The 19,549-nt window shown below is 51.4% G+C and overlaps 4 protein-coding genes and 1 non-coding gene across 5 annotated transcripts; 3 read left to right on the top strand and 2 right to left on the bottom strand.

The window, feature by feature from the left end:
- Window positions 1–860: 860 nt before the first annotated feature.
- GLRG_03366 (uncharacterized protein) lies at window positions 861–1,502 on the bottom strand (the record flags this gene model as incomplete). Its single annotated transcript, XM_008094051.1, has 1 exon — window positions 861–1,502. The coding sequence occupies one exon, from the start codon at window positions 1,500–1,502 to the stop codon at window positions 861–863; it is 642 nt and encodes a 213-aa protein (XP_008092242.1).
- A 3,162-nt stretch (window positions 1,503–4,664) lies between these two features.
- On the top strand, window positions 4,665–4,780 carry GLRG_12509. Its single transcript, XR_001139443.1, has one exon. It is a non-coding gene; the product is annotated as a 5S ribosomal RNA (ribosomal RNA).
- A 653-nt stretch (window positions 4,781–5,433) lies between these two features.
- Window positions 5,434–6,677, top strand: GLRG_03365 (uncharacterized protein; the record flags this gene model as incomplete). Its single annotated transcript, XM_008094050.1, has 2 exons — window positions 5,434–6,214; window positions 6,277–6,677. 2 exons carry the CDS (start codon window positions 5,434–5,436, stop codon window positions 6,675–6,677), a joined length of 1,182 nt encoding a protein of 393 aa, XP_008092241.1.
- A 430-nt stretch (window positions 6,678–7,107) lies between these two features.
- GLRG_03364 (glycosyltransferase family 25) lies at window positions 7,108–8,396 on the bottom strand (the record flags this gene model as incomplete). The annotated part of the gene is made up of 2 exons (XM_008094049.1): window positions 7,108–7,827; window positions 7,884–8,396. 2 exons carry the CDS (start codon window positions 8,394–8,396, stop codon window positions 7,108–7,110), a joined length of 1,233 nt encoding a protein of 410 aa, XP_008092240.1.
- Window positions 8,397–13,357: 4,961 nt separating this feature from the next.
- On the top strand, window positions 13,358–18,655 carry GLRG_03363 (cytochrome b5-like Heme/Steroid binding domain-containing protein; the record flags this gene model as incomplete). Its single annotated transcript, XM_008094048.1, has 5 exons — window positions 13,358–13,525; window positions 13,581–13,621; window positions 13,674–14,446; window positions 14,523–14,814; window positions 14,902–18,655. The coding sequence occupies 5 exons, from the start codon at window positions 13,358–13,360 to the stop codon at window positions 18,653–18,655; spliced, it is 5,028 nt and encodes a 1,675-aa protein (XP_008092239.1).
- Between the last annotated feature and the right edge of the window lie 894 nt (window positions 18,656–19,549).

The raw sequence follows: 19,549 nt of genomic DNA, 5'->3' as shown, positions 1-19,549 counted from the left end.
AAGCGAGATATACCCGCCAGATAGCCTAGAGGCTGTAGGCTACAGTAACAAATAGGGCTATAGTTATATCCGCTTTAGACACTTAGTTAATAAATACAACGCAGGATATTACAGCTATTTATTATAAGACTAGAATAGCCTCGCTAAAACATATCTTTCAGGTTATTTGCTAATACAGTTGTCGCTTAGTTCCAAGGTGTACTCCGCCAATATCTTCCGCACTATCTTCAAGGCGGATTCAATAAATGCAGAGGAGGGTCAGAGATACTAATATACTGTCCTAGAAAAGGGGGGGGAACAGGATGAGATGAAGACCCTTACAGAATTCCTAGGCCGACAGCCCAACACGGACGCCTTCCAATTGGAGCTCGGTCTCGCGTGACGGAGCTGCATAAGTAGGCGTTTTCCCAAGCAATAAGCCCCAGTCTAGCCATCTAAAATACTGCTTTGAATGCACTGTTTCGAGATTCATATACCTTACAAGTATATGTTTTATGGATGAACTGTGTTTCTATTTTCAAATGTAGGAGGGTAGTAGATGTACTTTTCCATACTATATGAAACAATCAAGGCTTCAATGGTGTGATACTGGACACAGCCGGTCTTTATGAAGCTACCTAGCTGCTCATTTGATGCCCCGACTGACTTAAACCGCATCGATCGCGGTGTCTTCCACATGTACAAACAGTGTGCCCAGTGCCGGCGATGCGTCGTCAAGATAAGGCCAGTCTGCGACCCCAGCGTGTCAGGATCATCCAGCAACGGCTCTGTGGTATGGGTAGAGCCAGATAATCACAAGTGGATCACTATGGACCGCTTCAGACGGGTTATTGGAAGCATACGCGTCTCTTGACTTTACTTTAGCAATCTTTGGCTACTGTAATTTCATCCTCCAACTCAGGGCAGACTCTTAGTAAATGTTCTAGAATACCCTTCGCCGCCTCGACCGCGCTCAAATTGGCCACATCTATGTCTAAGCTCATCACTCCCGGCTCGTCGAATCGGTGAATCTGAGTGCCCCTGCGAAACATGAGCAATAGATCTGGATCAATGATCTTATGATGTGCCTCGCGGTCTCCGGCCTGTAACCTCGCCAGGTTGGTCGCCTCGTCGCAGTGCACGACGACAGACACTAGCGCTGCGCCACGGGCACGCGCCGCCGCCAGGTACTCAGCGCACACGGCGCTACCGATTGAGTCGGTGGACTGGAAGTCGGTAAAGACGTACGCGAAGCGGTGGCTTGCCGGGCTATGGGCTAGCGACGCGAATATCGCCCCGCGGATGGCGCGCCGGAGGTCTTGGTAGCCGGCCTCGGAGCGATGTAGCACCGCATCGGCGGGGTTAATGAGCAGGTGGTTGTGTACCAGCCGGCAACATGCCCCGATTTGCTGCTGCAAGGCGCGCGCGATGGTAAGCTTGCCGGTGCCTGGGAAGCCGTTCAGATGAATGATGGGAAGCGGTTTCGGTGTTGAGGACGGTGCTGGAGCTAAAGCGGATTCCATTTTTGGAGGTACTTGGGCGGGAGGCACAGAGGCAACGTAGCTGTGCGAAGATGATGCGGTGGGTGATGTCGAACAGCTAACGATCGATACGCTAGTCTCTTGCGAAGTGGTCTTTCTTGTGCTGTGTCAGGATAGTTGCCGGGACTCTGGATCAACGGAGCGAATATGGTCTTAAGGCCTGCTATTTCGCTTCTCCCCTGCCTATCACAACCGGCCAGCCCCCTAGCCCCCTAGCCCTGTGTCTGGTCTCGGCAGGGCTGAACTTGTGGTAATCAGTCCACGGCCTGAAATGGAGCAAGGCCTCCAGTACGTGGCAAACCCCCCTGCGAGTAGTGGGAACAGCACACCTCCTGGTATTAATTCTATTGATGTTGGAAAGGCTATAGATGGGTTGATGCATCAACAAGACGTGATTGTAAAAGGCATGAATTCTATAAGTCTAGCGGTTTAGCTGGTTGGAAAGTGGCTAGTTATATAGACCTTCTGGCAACTGACTCATGCGTACGAATATGCCCTGAAATGACATTTGGTCCACATAGGTTCCAACTAACCACTTGAGTACGCAGCACGCATCTACAACCGTATCTGTGAACAACCAACAGGCAGAGTGAGATCCGTACATGTAGTGTTCTAGCCAACGTCTCCGTATCGGTCGATGCATGCATCCTGGCGCTGAGAGGGAGTCAGGGGTGGCTGTCCATTATCCCTTGACCCCTGCAACAAGGCAGGGGCCGTTGTTTATCATCACACACCTTATTGTCTCTGGGTAACAGCGGAAAGCTGTTAACTGCTGAAGACAGCCCTTTGAGTGACGGAACTGCGTCCAACAAGCTTAGCACCCCTCGTTTGCTGTCTTGCGAATTTCTGTGACCTGATTAGGCGGGTGCGTTCTCTTCCACGATCTGAAGTTGACGCACACCAGACACGTTTCGAAAGACTACCAATAGGGGCACTTCAGTGACATGAAGCAAGCATCATGTGCAACCACTCATATAGGAATTAGGACACAAAGTAAAGCTGGCAAGCGTCGTAGCATACTCAAAGACATTTATTCTAGTTCTAAATCTCAAGACACCAGGGAGGAAAGAACAACAAGAAGAAGAAAGGTAAACAAAAAAGAGGCAAACCCCTTCAGGCAAGACCATGCTGTTTCAGGGCGCACAGGCCAGCCCCTTGAGTCTTGGTAGTAACTGGATTAAACAGTCAAGAGGTTGACTGGGATATGTTGCCTCCGCCTATCTTTTGCCTGTTACTGTTTGTGCTATGTGACAAACCGCAGCGTCTGGTCATTTGAGAGTAAAGTAGTTGTCCTATTAAGACTATGTATGGACTGGAGAAGTGGTAGAAATACAGTAGGGTGCCACAAGTCTCCTGACACCTCATAGTGCGCCACCTTAACTATACTATAAAGAATACACTTTATCTTAATATATTAGGTATAAAAGTAAATTATATTATACTATTTTTATAAGTATACTACTTATATAATAATAAATATATTAAATCTAGAAATAAATAGGTTTAGGTTTTTTACTTTTACCTTAAGAAAATATAGTATTTATACTACGTATATATCCCTTATAAGCTTACTATCTCTAGAAAGTAAAGAACACTATACTTTTTTTTCTCTTTTTTTATCTTAATAAGTAAGTAGAATAAGTACTTAAATATAAAATATATAGGGATTTAGTAAGGCTATCTAGGAAGTATTTTATCCTTAATTTTAAGATATATAGTTAGCTTGATATTACTTACTATAAAGTTGTGCTTTAGGTGTATACTGTGTATATGTCAGGAGACTTGTGGCACCCCACTGTACCTATCCCAAGCAGTCCGTGCGGGTGGTACGCCATCTGTGGCGGCTGCCACTGGTACTACACAAAGCTATTCCAGTTCCACAACATGCTATTAGTTCATTGTCTGTGCTGTTGCTTTGTTGTGCGCGCGTTGCTTCCTTACTTTAATGCCTTAACTGCCTTTATTGTGTCTCTTCACGTCGATGTCGTGCAACTGCTCAGCCCATTTGCCCCATTAATTACAGGACGTCTACTAGGAGGGCTGTGTCAATGGTTGTCTCCCATTAGCTAGCAGAGGGAGCGAGGCTACCAGCCATGCAAATGACGCAGATCACTCATAAATTCATTTATTTCTTATAAGGATTGCAAGCATAGAAATTTCATCAACTGTTACGAAGTAGATTTTAGTCTAGCAGCCTCCTTTCGCCTTCTTTTGCAGCCAAGCAAGGATGAAAATAAACCAATCCCCTATTGACTTAGTAGTGAAGCGGTTTCCACATGCAAACACGTAATAGCTAAAGATTAAAGTTTCGGACATCCGGCTGATGGCGCTGATTCGCTCACACAATACGGAACCGAATCTTCGAGGGGCTTGAGCTTGGGACGACACCATTTGACACGGATGAACGCTCTGAGGCAATGAGGGGGGGCGGGGCGGGTCGCTCGGGATCGTTTCAACTTATGATGTTAATTACTTTCTTATCTTGTAGCTGAATATGGGCTCACAGAGTGATGGTTCAGAATCCACTGAGACCTTGGCACCTGGCGGTGCGAGGCAGCTGAGTGAGTCAACAGGAAATGGAATTATTCTATAGACCTATTGCAAGATGGGAAACAGTCACAGTTAGATCCTGGTCTGGTTACGTACTGAGTATGTTGCGACCACGTTGAGTTTCTATTGCCGCAGAGAACTGTTTCCCGATGAAGTAGGCTCAGACTTGCAGCTCCCGCCTTTCATACATACTAAGCATCGAGAAGCTAACGTTAGAACAAGCGGCTCTTATCTTTGCTTGTTGGAACATCAATATCATATACAGAGATTAAAACAAAGGTTAACCAGATTGAATACTTGGGCCTCAGGTACGAATCATTGCACACTTGGTCCAAATTAACTCACGGCGTATAAGCCTAGTACATAAGGCTTATACAACAGTTAATACTTTGCAGATAGAAAGAATAATTATAGTGATATTATTTTGATTTACCCCTATATTTAAAGTAAATTTATATATAGAGCATATGCAAAAATGCCGTTGCTTCTTTTCATTTTGTACAAGCTTAATACTGTAGGGCAAGGGGCAGTTTCTCGTGGCATGAAACACCCGGTAGAGCTTATAAACATTCCTTCCGCTCCGGTATGCTACATACGACCATATCTACTGGAAAACTCGGGATCCCGTCCGCTCTCCCATAGATAAGCCAGTGAGGGCCGGATTAGTAGTTGGGTCGGTGACGACCAGCGAATACCTGGTGTTGTATGTTTTTGCCCTTTTTGCTATCTAGCTGCGTGATTCCTTATCGAGATCCGGTCCCCAGTACGGATACAATCGATATGCCTATAACAGTGTCAGGTTAGCTATCTCCATGCTCCATAATATACTATCCGAGAACCTGACGAATTACTTATGAAATCATGTGGAATCATGTGAATGCTTGGGAACACTGTGCGTACAGCGAGATGTTCTAGCCAAACAAACATCATCTGAACCACGATACTTCGTCACCCAACTGATAACGAAAAGGCTCTTACAGTGACATGCTTCTCATCCTTCTTGGGGGCCGGATTACTCATGGCCGACAATTTCTCGTGAAACCATGCGATGGATTTTGTGAGCCCCCCCCCCCCCCCCCCTGTGACGAGTATAGATGCTAATCTTCGTCCTTTTGCACAGAACGTTGGGTTGGATGAAATTCGGATCAAGGCCGGACGATACCAGAAACTTAAGCAGAAGTAAACCAGGATTGTAGCTTGCCAGACAGCCGGGATCCCCTGATCAATACATCTTTTACCGTTGGCTTTGGAAGGACATAATGGCAACACGAAAGGTTATTTAGACCCTCTCGTCGCCCGTTGCTTGCTTTGATTTTAAGAAAGACGGGACTGCTTACATTCAACCGCAATTTCAGGGTAGAAAATGAAGACTACGCATGTTGTCCCAATCTCCCTTGCCTGGTGGTTGACGAAGGTCGTCACCCGACCCGTCTCTGACCAGCCAGGTTTCACAACTCCCGGCATCGCTGATAGCAATCAAACAGTAACAGTAGAGTCTAACACCATAGCGTCCGATATCCAGGCTCTGGATAGTCCTCACGGTGGCGATGTGGACTCCACTGAGAACGTCAACCCCGACCCAAAAACCCAGATCTACCCCAAGCGGTCGGACGGTGACGCGCCATATTCGAAGTCGGAGCAAGAGCTGAGAAGCAAGATTTATTTCCCAGAGACGTTCAATGAATCTTCGAATAAACAGCCGGTGATTCTGATACCAGGAATGGGTGCGATGGCCGGATCAACATACCGCGCGAATCTTGGCATTCTACTCGCCCAGTCCGACTTTGCCGACCCTCTCTGGGTGAACATCCCAGACGCGTCACTCAACGACGCCCAAGAAAACTCGGAATACGTCGCATACTCCATGAACTACATCCAAACCTGGACGGGAAGAAAACCAGCCGTAGTCGCTTGGGGACAGGGAAACCTCAACGTGCAGTGGGCACTCAAGTACTGGCCGAGCACCCGGGATGCGGTTACGGACCTGGTGGCACTGAGCCCCAATTTCCGCGGGACCACGGAGGCATTCTACGGCTGTAACATAATCTTGCCCATCATCGGCGCCGCACCGAGTGTTTATCAACAGACGTACGACTCTGCATTCGTGCGCACTCTTCGCGCGGATGGAGGCGACAGTGCATACGGTAAATTGATGTCCTCAGAAGCTTACTTGAGCGAGAGCTTGGGGCTGATCCGGTAGGCATAGTCCCGACTACGTCAATATTCAGTGCAACGGACGAAATCATTCAGCCCCAATCTGGCCCGAATGCTTCGGCCGTTCTCAATGATGCGCAAGGAGTGGATGTGTCAAACATTGAGGTACAAAACGCTTGTCCCAACACACCATCTGGTCGCACTATACCGCATAAGGGCATTCTGTACAACTCGTTGGCATTCGCCCTGTTAAAAGATGCTCTCGAGAACGAAGGACCGGGAAAGCTGGAAAGGATTGACAAGAAGGTCTGCGGGGATCATTCCGCGGGTCAATTGAACGCTGTTGAGATCAATGCAACGGAAGCCATCTTGGATGACACTGCGATGGATTGCCTGTTGTATCCCAAAAAGGTATGGGGCGAACCGGATATTAAGAAATACGCGCAAGAATAGCTGGCTTGTTCTAGGCTATAAAGCTAGTGTTGATAGCCTTAGGGTATTGGGACGTGATTTCTTAGAATCTTAAAGCAAGCAAAATGAGTTGAAGGTTGTGCCATGTCTGAGGTAAGACCGAGAATTGGAAGAGCGTCTCGAAAAACGACGTCTAGTCTAGACTTGCTTGTACGCCTCTACAGTGATAATCTGAATAATTTCAGCTTCATCAACATTACGTTGAATAAAAGCCACTGATGATATGCCGGGTCACCTCTTGGAGGCCACATGAAGTGGCATTTCCTCCATCTTTGATTGTTCGCTGACATACGCACCAGAATGGATCGAGAAATCATATTGGAAGACGATTTTGCTTTTATTTTATGTACCTATAACATCTTATGTTCATATGTCCAACGTTATCGAGTAAGGCTGCTTGTGAACGTTTTTGTCATTCTTCGTCAAGGCCGATCAATGTACCCCAGGCACTCTTGATTGCGGGACTTTTCAAGCCCGTCGTGTCACCCTTCAGCTGCCATACATCGTGCTTTTTGTGTGCCTCTTGCCACCCGCTCCGATCCTGGTCCTTGTGCTCGACCCTAATATCGCTTCCCATGGATCCCCACATACCCAGCTTGTCGCGGTACCGCCATTGTACGACTGGTGGGGGCCATATGCTGTACGCGTGCAGTTGACCGTTCCCGATCATGTCATTCATGATGACATCTACCGGTAGGTTCAAGTCAAAGTTGCTTCGGAGCAGAAGTTTTGCAGCGCCTCGGGCACTGACGGCGTAAGCTCCAGTACACGTCATACCGCCGGCTCGACGGACCATCCGACGGCCACCCTTGAGACCGACGCCAAAGTACTCGCTTTGCTTCCCGTTCGTATAAGGATCGTCGTACTTGATCCGTTCGGACTTCCAGCCGTCTCCGTCACCGCATTGTCCGAAAGTGATCAAGTCCCATCGATCGCTGTACCAAGGGTCAAATAGAGCATTGCGTACTTTGGATTGCGATTGGCCGATATCGAACATGCGAGTGCCGTTAAGAAGAACGGCTAGGTTAGAGGAAGCGAGGCGCATGACCTCCTTGATGTTGATGTCCCACGTCACATCGTCTTCCATGATGAGGACCGTTCCCCTGTTCGCACGAAGCATAGATCTCCAAGCCTAGTGGGACATTAGCGTATGGCGAGGAAGTCGGATTCGATAAGACGCCAACTCACGTTAGCATGTGACCTCCAGCAACCTTTCTCGCCGCCAGATAAGCCAGGCTCAGTATCAGGAATGCTGCTTGGTGGCATGCCCACCTCGCCAAGGCGGCTGCCATTAACACCTTCCATGATGTTAATATCAATGCCGGATAGAAATGCTTGAACAGTAGCAGCGTCCGCCTTATCCTGCCGGATGGGCAAGTTGATCATCTCTATTGAACCAAAGCCCAATGTGCGGTTGGTGGCAGCATTGAGTTCGAAAACAATGGCCCGTTTTTGTTGACCCGTGGTTGTGGCCACTATCAGAATAACAAGAAATATAGCACATCCGAAGGCGATGGCGAGGCGGCGATTGCTCAGGAGGCGGGTCGGAACATAGTGTCTTGCGTTCTTGAAAACATTTTGGTTTAGGAAGGATCGGCTTTGCGTATCGTACCCAGCTTCGATAGAAGACTGCGACGCTGAAGAAGATCGCGGCAAATCTCTCGATTCTCTCGAAGCGGAAAAGGAACTGCCTGACTGCATGATGGCGATTGCCAAGGCGCTGGGCGCCTGTTCAAGTGACTAACCAAACGCCTTGGTTATGCGTTACAGTTAGGGGCAATGCCGATGATAGTCAGAGCAATGAGCTTTGCCGACGGGGTATCCGTGTTCTCTTCGTGTAAGGTCTGGAAGCGTAAGACCGTATATCCTAGGCTGTGTTCATGACTGGAAGAAGAAAGGGTCAAGAATCAAGATATGGGGGAAAGACCGCGGAAGGGCTGGATGGCCAAAGTAATACATAAGGATGAGCCAAGCCTAAATTACGCCCGACAGCTTAGTTGAGGCCACACCATTGGCGGCAAACTTCGTATACTGCTGTGCCTCTCATGCTGAGGAGGAGTTAGAGGAGCTCGCTTATCGCAAGACTGGAGGCGGGAGACAAGACAAAGGACAGCGATAGGCTCGTTCTGGAAGCGGAGCCCAAGCGCGCCAAGCTCAGCTTGTCGGAATTCGGACTGACAGGGTCCAGAAGCGAAAGTGGCAGCCTAATTCGTGTCCCCGTACTCCGAGAGCATTCATGAGCAGGTACCCAATCAACTCACTTTTCAAATCAATATTGCGGGATTCTTGCGGATCACCGACCCAAAAATCAGGTGTGTCTGGCTGAGAAACTTTTGACAGGACCCGAAGCAGAGAAGGCCATAGCGATTCGGCTTTGTATCCGCGTCACGATAGCCTCAAGAGCGACGTGCGCCACATGAGGAGTAGGGTTTAGTTTTTGCCGTTGTAACCGCCCTCTCGCACGACGCCACTATCAAACGCGACCCTGAACCTCTCACTTAGGTCCCGCAAGCCATAATCAACTATGTGGTCCCACTCATGCGTATAAACCTTAGCGACGGCCCTATACGGATACTTGAGTTAAGTACGGAAGATGACGCGACTTTTCACATGCAGACGATGTCACGTGAGCTCAAGGCTACTCAGGCTCTTATAGAGTGTTGCTTGGTAGCGGAGACTGCTGAAAACTGGCATAAATACAGCTATCGGTTCAGGTCAAAAACATGAGCTCACTGCATAGTATTGGGTCTTTCAACGGCTAATGGGGACGTGATTGGAGCTACAACAGAGCTCTAACAAGAATGCCTCAAAGAACCGGAGAATTGTCACCAAAGGCTCGCCAGTACTTGCAAGCCTGCGTGAGCTGCTGTCAAAATTGCTTCTCTAGCCAGGATACACGTGTCTGGTCCGGGTGCGTCTAGTTCTCCTGATTTATACTGCAATTAAGCGCTAATTTAGGATCATTGTTTGTTTGGGAGGGAACATCTCATCGAACAATGGAGCGACGTATGTCAATATGTTCGACCACACAGGTAACAGCAGTATGCTGAGGAGCCATGTAACTGTTCTTTGCGGCAAGAGTAGTTAAGATAAAGATTAAACCATAGTCATATACTAGTTATAATAACTACAAGCATTAACAGACAGCTAAGTAAAGAGATCCTTAGCGACAGTTGCGGTTGCGACATCCGTTTTGTAACGCTACTAGTTGATGTAACCCTGGGAGTATAATTGGCCATCACTTCGTCAGGATTCTATTGACAAAGTGCATACAAAAGTGGAGGCACCCCCATTTGCTTATGACTTTGGCGACTGCTATATACCGTGGCTACTTTGACATCTATCGCCTCAATGACGCTTATCCTGGGTCTTTTTAAAGTCTCTTTGGCGATCCCAACTCACATAGATCACCTTGCTCTCATCCTGGCCCTTGTCCTGGCCTCCCCGAGGTCACTTTCCAAGGTGACCGAATTTGGCGCACACAGCCCACCTCAATGACTTGATGGTGGCGCACCGAGGAAGCTCCCACGGTAGAGTTCGCGAAGTGGCAGGAGGTTGAATTAAAACCCAAGACATGGCTTCGCTTAGACGGCAAAGGCGCAGTCAAAGCAAAAGCCACGGTGAGTTCGCGCGCTACAGCCCAAGAAAGACATCTCAACGGGAGTGGCGCGTTTTCTGACTTTCGATAAGTCCCCTCCGTCATGCATAATATCTGGCAGGTATCGTCTGTTGGCTCATGTGCATTATCCCTGGACAATGGCAATCTTACCTAGCTGCGGTACTGCCGGTGATCCCCGATTGATCTCGACGAAGCAGGGAAACAATACATACTCAGGTGGCTTAATTAACCATAGGTTCTTTTTCTTATCCGATCGATTTTGATGCGAAACACGCCTGTAGCATCGGGATCGTAACAAGAGCCGAAGCGGAAGATGGGTGGAATGAAGAGCCGCTTGGTAGCATGAGACAACTAAAGAAATGATCTAATGACCCCCGCATCACTTAGGTACATCTGCAAGGCGGTCCCTCTTGAGGTCGCACAGGTACACAACGACAGTGACACGGTTAAAAATGACTCCCACATCACTTGCTGGGTATGCTCCCATGTGTACCCGTCAAAGTGGAAAGTCACGCAAAGACTTACTAGACGCCCACCGGGACGATGCGGGCGCCCCGTCGGTTAAGAAAGAAGCGGACACACTTTCGAATGAAGTGGTGAAACAGCGGACAAGGGTAGGCGGTGGAGCACATGACGAGAAAAGGAATATAGTTCTTGAGAAGTGACGGAACCCACCCCATTCCTTCGCACCAAGAGAAAAGAAACAAGAATTTATAGAAAACATCATATTCATAGCCCATTTGTCTGCAAACTTAGCATTACTGTGACCAAAAAGTAAAGAGAATGAATCCGCGTGATATTAGGCGTTAGATAAGCTTGTATGCGAATGTCGTCTGGGCTGATTGCTTAATCGACGCATGTTGACGCGGACAACGCGAGGCATTGTGACATTGGTCCATATCAAATATTTGTAAAGGGTAAGATGTGGTAGCATATTCGAGCCAGACTGTGCCCAGGATTCAAGACATGGTATGTATTAATGCAGCCTGCCATGTAATTAGGGCAGTGTATATTAAAAAGTGGCATTGCCAGACGTAGGACAGGTTTGGGAAGATGTGTAATGTAAAGTAGATGGCATTATGGTGACGCCTACTTACCAGACTCTTGACATCGCATCTTCATTCGCAACATCTGACCCAATAGGGTGCGATACATGGTTGTGAGAAAGGGGCAACTATTGTCAATGTGGGGGTGGGTCGATTCCTGGCAATTGTTCACCCTCTTGAATGGAGCCGGTGGGCATTTAGGCAAGTCACAAACATAACACCAACAGGCCTATGACGAGCTTGTGTGACGCGAGATAATTCACGTGGGAGATTTCGTTGTAAGAAATCACTCTCTGTTGTCTGACGTTCTGGATTTTCTGGCAGCGAGCGAGCCATGTCATGCCATCTTATGCTCTGACTGCCAAGAAGCGTCGACGACATTTCGGCCCCCGGACAGTTCATCGATTGGTTTGCAGCCTTCACCAGCAATGGAAAATATCAAAGAAAAGAAACAACAAGTGCCTCCTTAGCAATTTACCGAGGACAGGGTAGCGGCGGCCTCAAGTACGCCGAGTGAGATGCGCCAGACCACTCCTTGTTGTCACTCATGTGGAACCGAACTGAAGATTGGGGATTCACGGGAATAGAAGCCGTTTGGGGCTGCAGGAGTCCCTTGCCCCTCGGTTTACATTATCCAAGGAGAAGTGTACCTTCATCCTTGATCAAGGTTCGAGAAGGGCGTATAGTAAAATACAGCTCTACCACCCAAGTTTCTTCTCTAGAATCGGGCGCCTTGACCATGTCTCTACCCCTTGTCTCTTCGCGGAGTCTTGGTGCGTAACCGCGTCTCGAGGACTGTAACATGATGCATCTTATGAGTTGAGTTGCCAAGCTCTCAAACAACCCCACCTTCCACCTTCCGCGGGTCCAAGAAAAGAATAAAAAATGAACGTGGTAGCAGTGAATCGGATCGGGAGAGCTGTATGCACAAAGTTCTCGAGTACAGATCAGTACGTGATGCGTTAACGCATCTTGATTGGGTGAATAATCTTTTCGTTACACTGCATCCGCATGACACTACCGACTCTTCCGGTAGACACGATCCCCCTCAACCTTCTTATTCCTATAACTTGTGTCCATCTATTAATCGACGCTCTCTCTAATGCTATAATCGGCCACACAAGTGCGATTAGGCCATCTCGCACTACAAGGGCTATCTATATATCTGACTCCGGCGGATAAGTCCGTGGGCTCATGGTGTACGCCATCGAACACATTGGTCTTGTGGCCACAAAAACGGGTCTCTTCTTACTCTGCTCAACTGCCTGATAAGATCAGCGAGTATCCCATAGATGCATGATAATCCCAGAAGATTCACGCCTTTGCTGCATGCCAATCATCTTGGCATTCATGAGACTAGACCTTCCAGATTTTGGAACTAGCCAAGTCTCCTTATGGGATGGCATCCGGCCATCCAAAGGCTGGCTACCATGTTAGCATGTTCGGGTCTCGTGGAGCTGAGCCGCCGCCCATCCCACGGCTGCCTCCCCGATCCCCGGAACGCATCCCCGGAACGCATCCCCGGAACGCATCCCCGGAACGCATCCCCGGAACGCATCCCCGGAACGCATCCCCTTTGGTCTTTTGGGGGCCGTTTGACCCATGAGTTCCTGCGGCTGTGATTCAGAATTCAAACGACCGCGGAGACTCCTAACGGCCCCAGTCTGCGGTTGTTTTGTTTTTTCCATGGGACAGTGCGTACGCAGGGGCAAAACCCCGTCTTTCTTTTTCTGCATGGCGCCACAACGACATCTCGAGGAGTTTCTTTTGAAATAATATCAATCCATGGGGAAAGGCGCCTTCTATTTCGTCTTTTTTTCTTCTTTCTGAATTGCACAATTTGCCGGTTTCCCAGATCTTGATTTCGCCGGCTTGAGGCCGTTATTCTCCTTGGCCCTGGCGGCCATATCTATCTATCCTCGTCTCTGATTTTTATTTCCTTCCCTCATCTGTCTTTGATGGTTCTCTAAACAGTGCAGACGCAAGTCACATTCACAATGTCGTACTCGGAGAGATCATGCCCAGTTTCGGGCACCACGGGAGGGATGTGTCCTATCGGCACAGACAAGTCGGGGAGACCAAGCCGACCAAGTAAGCGAATGGGTCCTCGAGGATGTTCTTTCTCTGGGTTCTCCCAGCCCGGTGATATTCACACAGCATTCGATGTGAGTTTTATGACATCTAAGGATCTCTTCTATGGATGCACTGACAATCACTTAGATACCTCGAGGCATCAACGCAGAGGAGTGGCTGCGGATGAGGTAAGTCAACCGATGTCAGTGTTCACACTGCATATTGAACGAGTTTCTGCAGAGAAAGGAAGTCGATCAACCATGTCCTCTACTCTCAATACCCATCAACCCAAGAGATCGACATGGCCACGAGCCAGGCCGAGATGGATGCTTTCAATGCCAATGAGCAAGACCTACTTTCTGTCGCCCTCGGGGCGCCAGCCAGACAAGTCATGCTCCGAGCCGAGGAGATCGGGCCACAAAGCGGCTGGAGAGACGGGTACCTCAGCACAGAGCATGGTTTCTGCCCACCCGACTACGACGTGGCCGCCGGTGCCTTGGCCAGATCCCCAGGCCGCGTTTGGTCTGATCTTTGTGAGAGGATGCCCGGTTGCGTCTCTCGAGGTAGAGTAAGAGAGTCGATCGCAGCTGCGCCCGTCATTGAGGGCACCGAAGACGTTATCCCTGATCAGGCACTCTGGGCGGCCATCGTCGCCCTAGGCATGCTGTGCTCCATATATCGCTTCGAGCAAAAGTATGACGGGCACGACGGGGTAAACGCCACGGCAAACCCGACAAAGTTGAAGCTGAACTGCAAAATGGGTGACCCCTTGGGAGAGGAACTTGTCGGTATCCCTCTCAGCATTGCCCTTCCTTACTTCCAAGTTTCCCGCCGCATGGGCAGAACTCTCCCACACCTCACCTTTGTCGACCAGTCTTCGTACAATCTGAAGATAAAGGACGCAACATCGGGCTACCCTTACGTGGCTCGCTTCGACAACATAGAACTTAGGTGGCCAATGTTTGGCGAACGTGCCGAAGTAGCCTTTCTAAAGGGAGTTGCGGAAACGTCTGGTTAGTGTTGTCCGCTGACCCTCGACTTCGTTTGGGAAAACCATACCCGAGAGATATTGCTAACCTTTCCCGACAGCCTCGTTCCAGCATGGACCTGACGCCATCGCCGCCTGCCAAGAGCACGTCATGAACCGCAATGTCGAAGGCCTCCTCTATGAGATGATTCGGTTGAAGGAAATCCTCGAACGGATGCCCAACGCCTTCCACTCAATTTCGACAAACCCCAACGCGGGCGAGAATTACGTGCCTGTTCAACAATGGGTTCGCTGGGCCAAGTTCTCTGCCCCTCTTTCGAAACGATGCCCTGCCTCTTCGGGCTTGCAGTTCCCACCTTACCTGGTGATGGATGCGTTCCTGGGCAGAAAGAAGTAAGTCGTTGACGCCCATGGAACCCTCTTGTGACGCGCCTCCTTGTGCCAGACACTCATGATGATCTGCTTCTAACCTCTGCTCAGGTACACATCGTTCCTCGGTGCTGAGGGCGTCCACCTCCGGGCGTGGCTCCCATCTAACTTGCGGGCCTTTATCGCGGCTGTTGAGTATCATTACCGCATCCCCGAATTCGTTCAGCAGTCCGGCGACCCGCGCCTTATGGGTGTTCTCGACGGCATCGTCGAGGCTTACACCGGAGAGCGCGGCTTTATGGGAGTTCACAGGTACAAGGTGTTTGGAATCTTGGAGGTGGCCGCGAAGACCGGCCGGACCGAGACCAACGGCGCTTCCGGTGCGGCAGACGGCGAAAGACCTTGGGAGGAGACCCATCGCCAGTTCTCCGAGGCCATGAAGGAGCGTTTGGAGCCCTACCGAGGCGCCTTGGCCATGGAACCCCATCAGATGAGAGGCACGTTCGAGGAATGCCGTTATGTCACCCGGGTCCTCAGCAGGTCCCATGTGGATTCCGACCCGACAAGGTCGATTGCGATGGTGACTCTCGACATCAGCGAGACAGGAATAACTTTCGCGCCTGGTGACCGGTTGGCAGTCATGCCCCTCAACAGCTGGGGCGAGTGCGCCAAAGTCATTGCTGCCCTCGGCTTGGAGCAACATATGGATACCCCGGTGGAAGCCGGCGGCACTTGGGCTCGTTTCGCGATGCACCTGGGATCCGTCAGACGAACGGCGGCCGTCAAGTTGACTGTCGGTGACATTTTGCGACGGGGTCACCTAGCTCCCATCACCAAGGGCATGGCAATCAAGGTCCACGGCATGCTGCTTGCTTCCTCCAACACCGTTTTGCAAGTCCTCGGTACGGATGAGTGGCCTGTCAGGGGCTCGTTGGGCGACCTGCTGCAAGGTGCTGTCACCGATACGCCGCCTCAGATCTGGGACAGAGCCTTCAACCTCGACAACCTGTCGTGGCTGACCGGGCTGGTTTCTCTTGAAGTACCGCGCACATACTCCATCGCCAGCTACACCCAAGAGCTTCTGCCAGAGACCGTCGACCTTGCCGTGTCACGATCAGAGTACAAGCTGTGCTTGACCTTTTCCGGGGAAGAGGACATCTCGCGCGCAGGTGTCTCTAGCGGCTTCCTTAACCCGCCAGTGGAGATGGAGGAGATCGGGTCAGATGACGAGTTCCTCATCGGTGTTTCGAGGCCGGCGGCTTTTCAACTCCCCCTCGACCCGATGGCGCCCTGCGCATTCTTCGCCGGTGGGAGTGGCATCGCGCCGTTTCGAAGTTTCTGGCAAGCACGCCTCGCGCAAAGCGGCCTGTCTGGGGGTAAAAACTTGCTGTATCTCGGCGTCCAGTCGCGCGAAAAGTTCTGCTTCGAAGAAGAGCTGCGGCAGTACGTCAACGCCAACTTCATGGAGGTGCATGTCGCTTTCTCCAGAGACTCCCGCGGGCTCGCGTACGCTGGTCGTCACCTCGTCGAAAAGCACATCCCACCCCGCTACATTGACGCCTTGATAGTTGAGCAGGGTGTGGCGATTTGCGATCTCGTCATGTCTAAGAAACAGGGCGGGCTAGGTGGCTACCTGTATGTCTGCGGTTCCGTCTCGGTCTTTGATTCCGTCATGAATGGAATCCGGAAGGCAGTCTACACCTACAGAGCAGCCACAGAGGCGGGCGTTGATGTCATCATCAACAAGGCTTTTGCGGAAAGACGATTCATGCTCGATGTTTTCATGACGCCAAAGCCACTGCCATGCAACTTGCCGACGATACCCATGTCTGAGCTGGCGCTGCATACCGGACACCGCCCAGGCTCCCGCATGTGGATCGGGGTTCACGGCAGCGCCTACGATGTCACCGACTTCTGTTCTATGCATCCCGGAGGTACGCTCATCATTAAGTCCAATGCCGGTGTTGACTGCTCCAAATCTTTCGACAATCTCGCACATACGAACAACCCCGAGGTTTCTAGTCTCTTGACGAAATACTTTGTCGGGCACTTGACTCCCAAGCCTGATTATGGCGACGCTGAAATCTCAGCGCTGCACGACCTCTGGTCAGCATACCTCCGATCTACGGTCGAGACGCTGGTTGCACATCAGTTCGAGATGTACGAAATCATGGGTGCATCCCTCGAGACGCCTTCGTCACATGATCCCTCTGGCAGCAACAACATCTGGGTACGCGAAAGCCTGCCGAACATCATCGCCGTCCGCACCTTCTACGGATACCAAAGCCGACTTCTGCAGAGCGGCTTTGCCGCGCTGTTCGGTCCAAAGCTGCAGGAGCTAGTTCTCAAGTTGTCCTTCGGCCTCGCCAGCGCCAACGGTCCGGCCGCGGACACCAAGCTGCCGGACGTGCTAGGAACGGTGGCCCGGGCGAAGACGAGCGGAGATGCAGTGGCTTGTACGAAAGAAATCGCCCTCATAGGACAGCTCGTGTGCGACGCCGACGCGTCGCTACGATTCCAAGAGCGTGGGGTGTTCGCCTACGCCGCCCGCAGCGTGGAGCTCGACATTGCCCTTCTGGAGGATCTCCGTCAAGAATCCTGTACCGGGATGGACGCCTTCGACGACATCGCACGCTCCATCCAAGAGTCCTCCGACCCTGACTTTGAGAACGCCCGGCTCACTGCCCTATCCGCCTTCCTTCTCCAGGCCCTCGAACGTATGGCACGGCACCTGGAGGTCTTCTACACCCAGCTGGCCCGTTGCTCTGTCCACCAGCCCAAACTGGAAAAGAACCCGGCCCGGAGCCGCTGGGCATTCGTGCGCCGCCGCATCAGGGACGGAAGCCTCTTTGTCCTGGCCGCCAAGGCGGAGCTCAACCCGAGTGTGCCGGAGCAGCAGGCTCCGGTGCCGTATTACATGTCCCGCGCGAACCCGAGCCAGAACATTGACTTTGACCGCGTGATGGCGCAGGTGCAGGCGAGCCTGAGGGCCGGCACCCAGGACGTCGCACCCTCGAGCCATCTCGCGCATCCGCGGCAGCCGCTGACCCTCAACGCCGTGCACCAGGCCCGGGGCCGCAGCACGGGCGACGTCAGCGTGGTCGCGAGTCGCGAGAACGCAGGGGCGTTGAGGGCCATGAACAATTTTGTCGAGAGGAACAACCGTGCGATCCGCAGGCTCAGCAAGATTCCGCCTCCGGCAATGAGCTTCGAGGACATCCAAAAAGCCGTCACCATGAAGATGTCACAACATAGTGACCCGCTGTCGCCGCCAGAGATGGCGGGCAATATGATGGGCCTGAACCTGGAGTATTCTATGAGGTCCGGCAAGCATAGCTCCTACAACGGCGATAGAGTCCTTCCAACGCCGCCGTCGAGCCGCGGCTCAAGCCGTTCGCCGACCAGATTGGGCCACTCATTCCACACACCCCAGCAACGCAGCAGACCAACTGCAGAGATGTTACTATCCAAACTCAACAGGCCCCGCGGTTCATCGCTCTCCCCAGCGCCGCAGTCGGGTCGCAACTCTCCCGATTCGGACCCCGTCTTCAGCTCTCAGCCTCCGCCGCTCAACCACGCCCCTGCTGATGGGCAAACGGCCCTGAACTCAATGATGAGCCGTCTGAACACAAGACCGCGCAGAATCTCCACGGCAGTGTACGCCAGCCACGAGCGCTCCTCGCCCATGACCGCGGGCGAGCTGGTGCGTACAAGCACCTCCATGAGCATGGGCAGCGCCGGAGCCCCGAGGGGAAGGGATTGCAGGCCAGGGCACATGCCGCGGGCGTCTGCGGCTTCGCTGCGTGCTCCGAAGCTGATGAGCGTGATGGAGAGGGGCGAAGAGAAGGTCGCGCCCACGTTTTGACGGGGATGTTTGGGGTTTTGTCAGCGTCGTGAGAAGACGGGCGCGATCCCATCTCGTCGGCGACCGAGGATGGGACGAATAGTGTGTCCGGCTGCGTGAGGATTCTTGGCGACTTGGCATCCGAGTTCGGGTCCCGTGACGGTCTCATACATGCTCTCTCTGACTGTTGATGTATTGCTTTGTACACATAATTGTTGCTATCTCGACTCGTATCACCGAGGCAAAAGGCTGTCGAGGGGAGTGCAACTGATCGGAACTTTGGCTAGATTCGGAAATAATGATTGCTCATCTTTCTTGCGAGAACCATGACTCGGTGTTCATTTTGAACCTAAATTGCTCTCGTGCTACTCGTAGTCCCATCAGTCTAATGTTCACACATATGAGATTGTTCTTAGGACCACGGCCAGCACTGACGTCACCACGTCTTCCCGGCTGAAAAGGAACATCTAACTTCACTGCCGCCGACCCAGCACATCCCTCGAATGGCAGGAGGGAGTTATGGGACTTGGCATATTCATCCGCAGTCCTCAGGATGTCGTACCAAAGAGGGGGATATCGGCTGGAGGAGAATGGGCCGTGATGCCACGAACACCGGTGCTTCGACGTCCACCGCGGTCCATAGACATCAACATGCACAGGAGACCGGGCTCCTCAACTATCGCCGCTGTTCTGGCCTGCCGAGGGGGACCAGACCAATATCCATCGGTAAACTCTACAGAAACACGAGATAATCGAGGCAATCAAAGGCCGGCCAAGGCATCCGCCCCAGGGCCAATCTCCGCTCCCGTGAAGCCCGAGAAGCCAAAGGGAACCCGTGGTAAAAGCTTTCGGGAACCAGGGCCGGCTGATGTCAAGTCACGATGAAAGGACCGGCTCGGGTGGGAAAAACAGGCA

The sequence above is a fragment of the Colletotrichum graminicola genome (genome assembly GCF_000149035.1).
Source record: "Colletotrichum graminicola M1.001 genomic scaffold supercont1.10, whole genome shotgun sequence".
Taxonomy (NCBI): Eukaryota; Fungi; Ascomycota; class Sordariomycetes; order Glomerellales; family Glomerellaceae; genus Colletotrichum; species Colletotrichum graminicola.
Note: the sequence above shows the minus strand (reverse complement) of the source record. Positions and strands in the feature narration are given on the sequence as shown.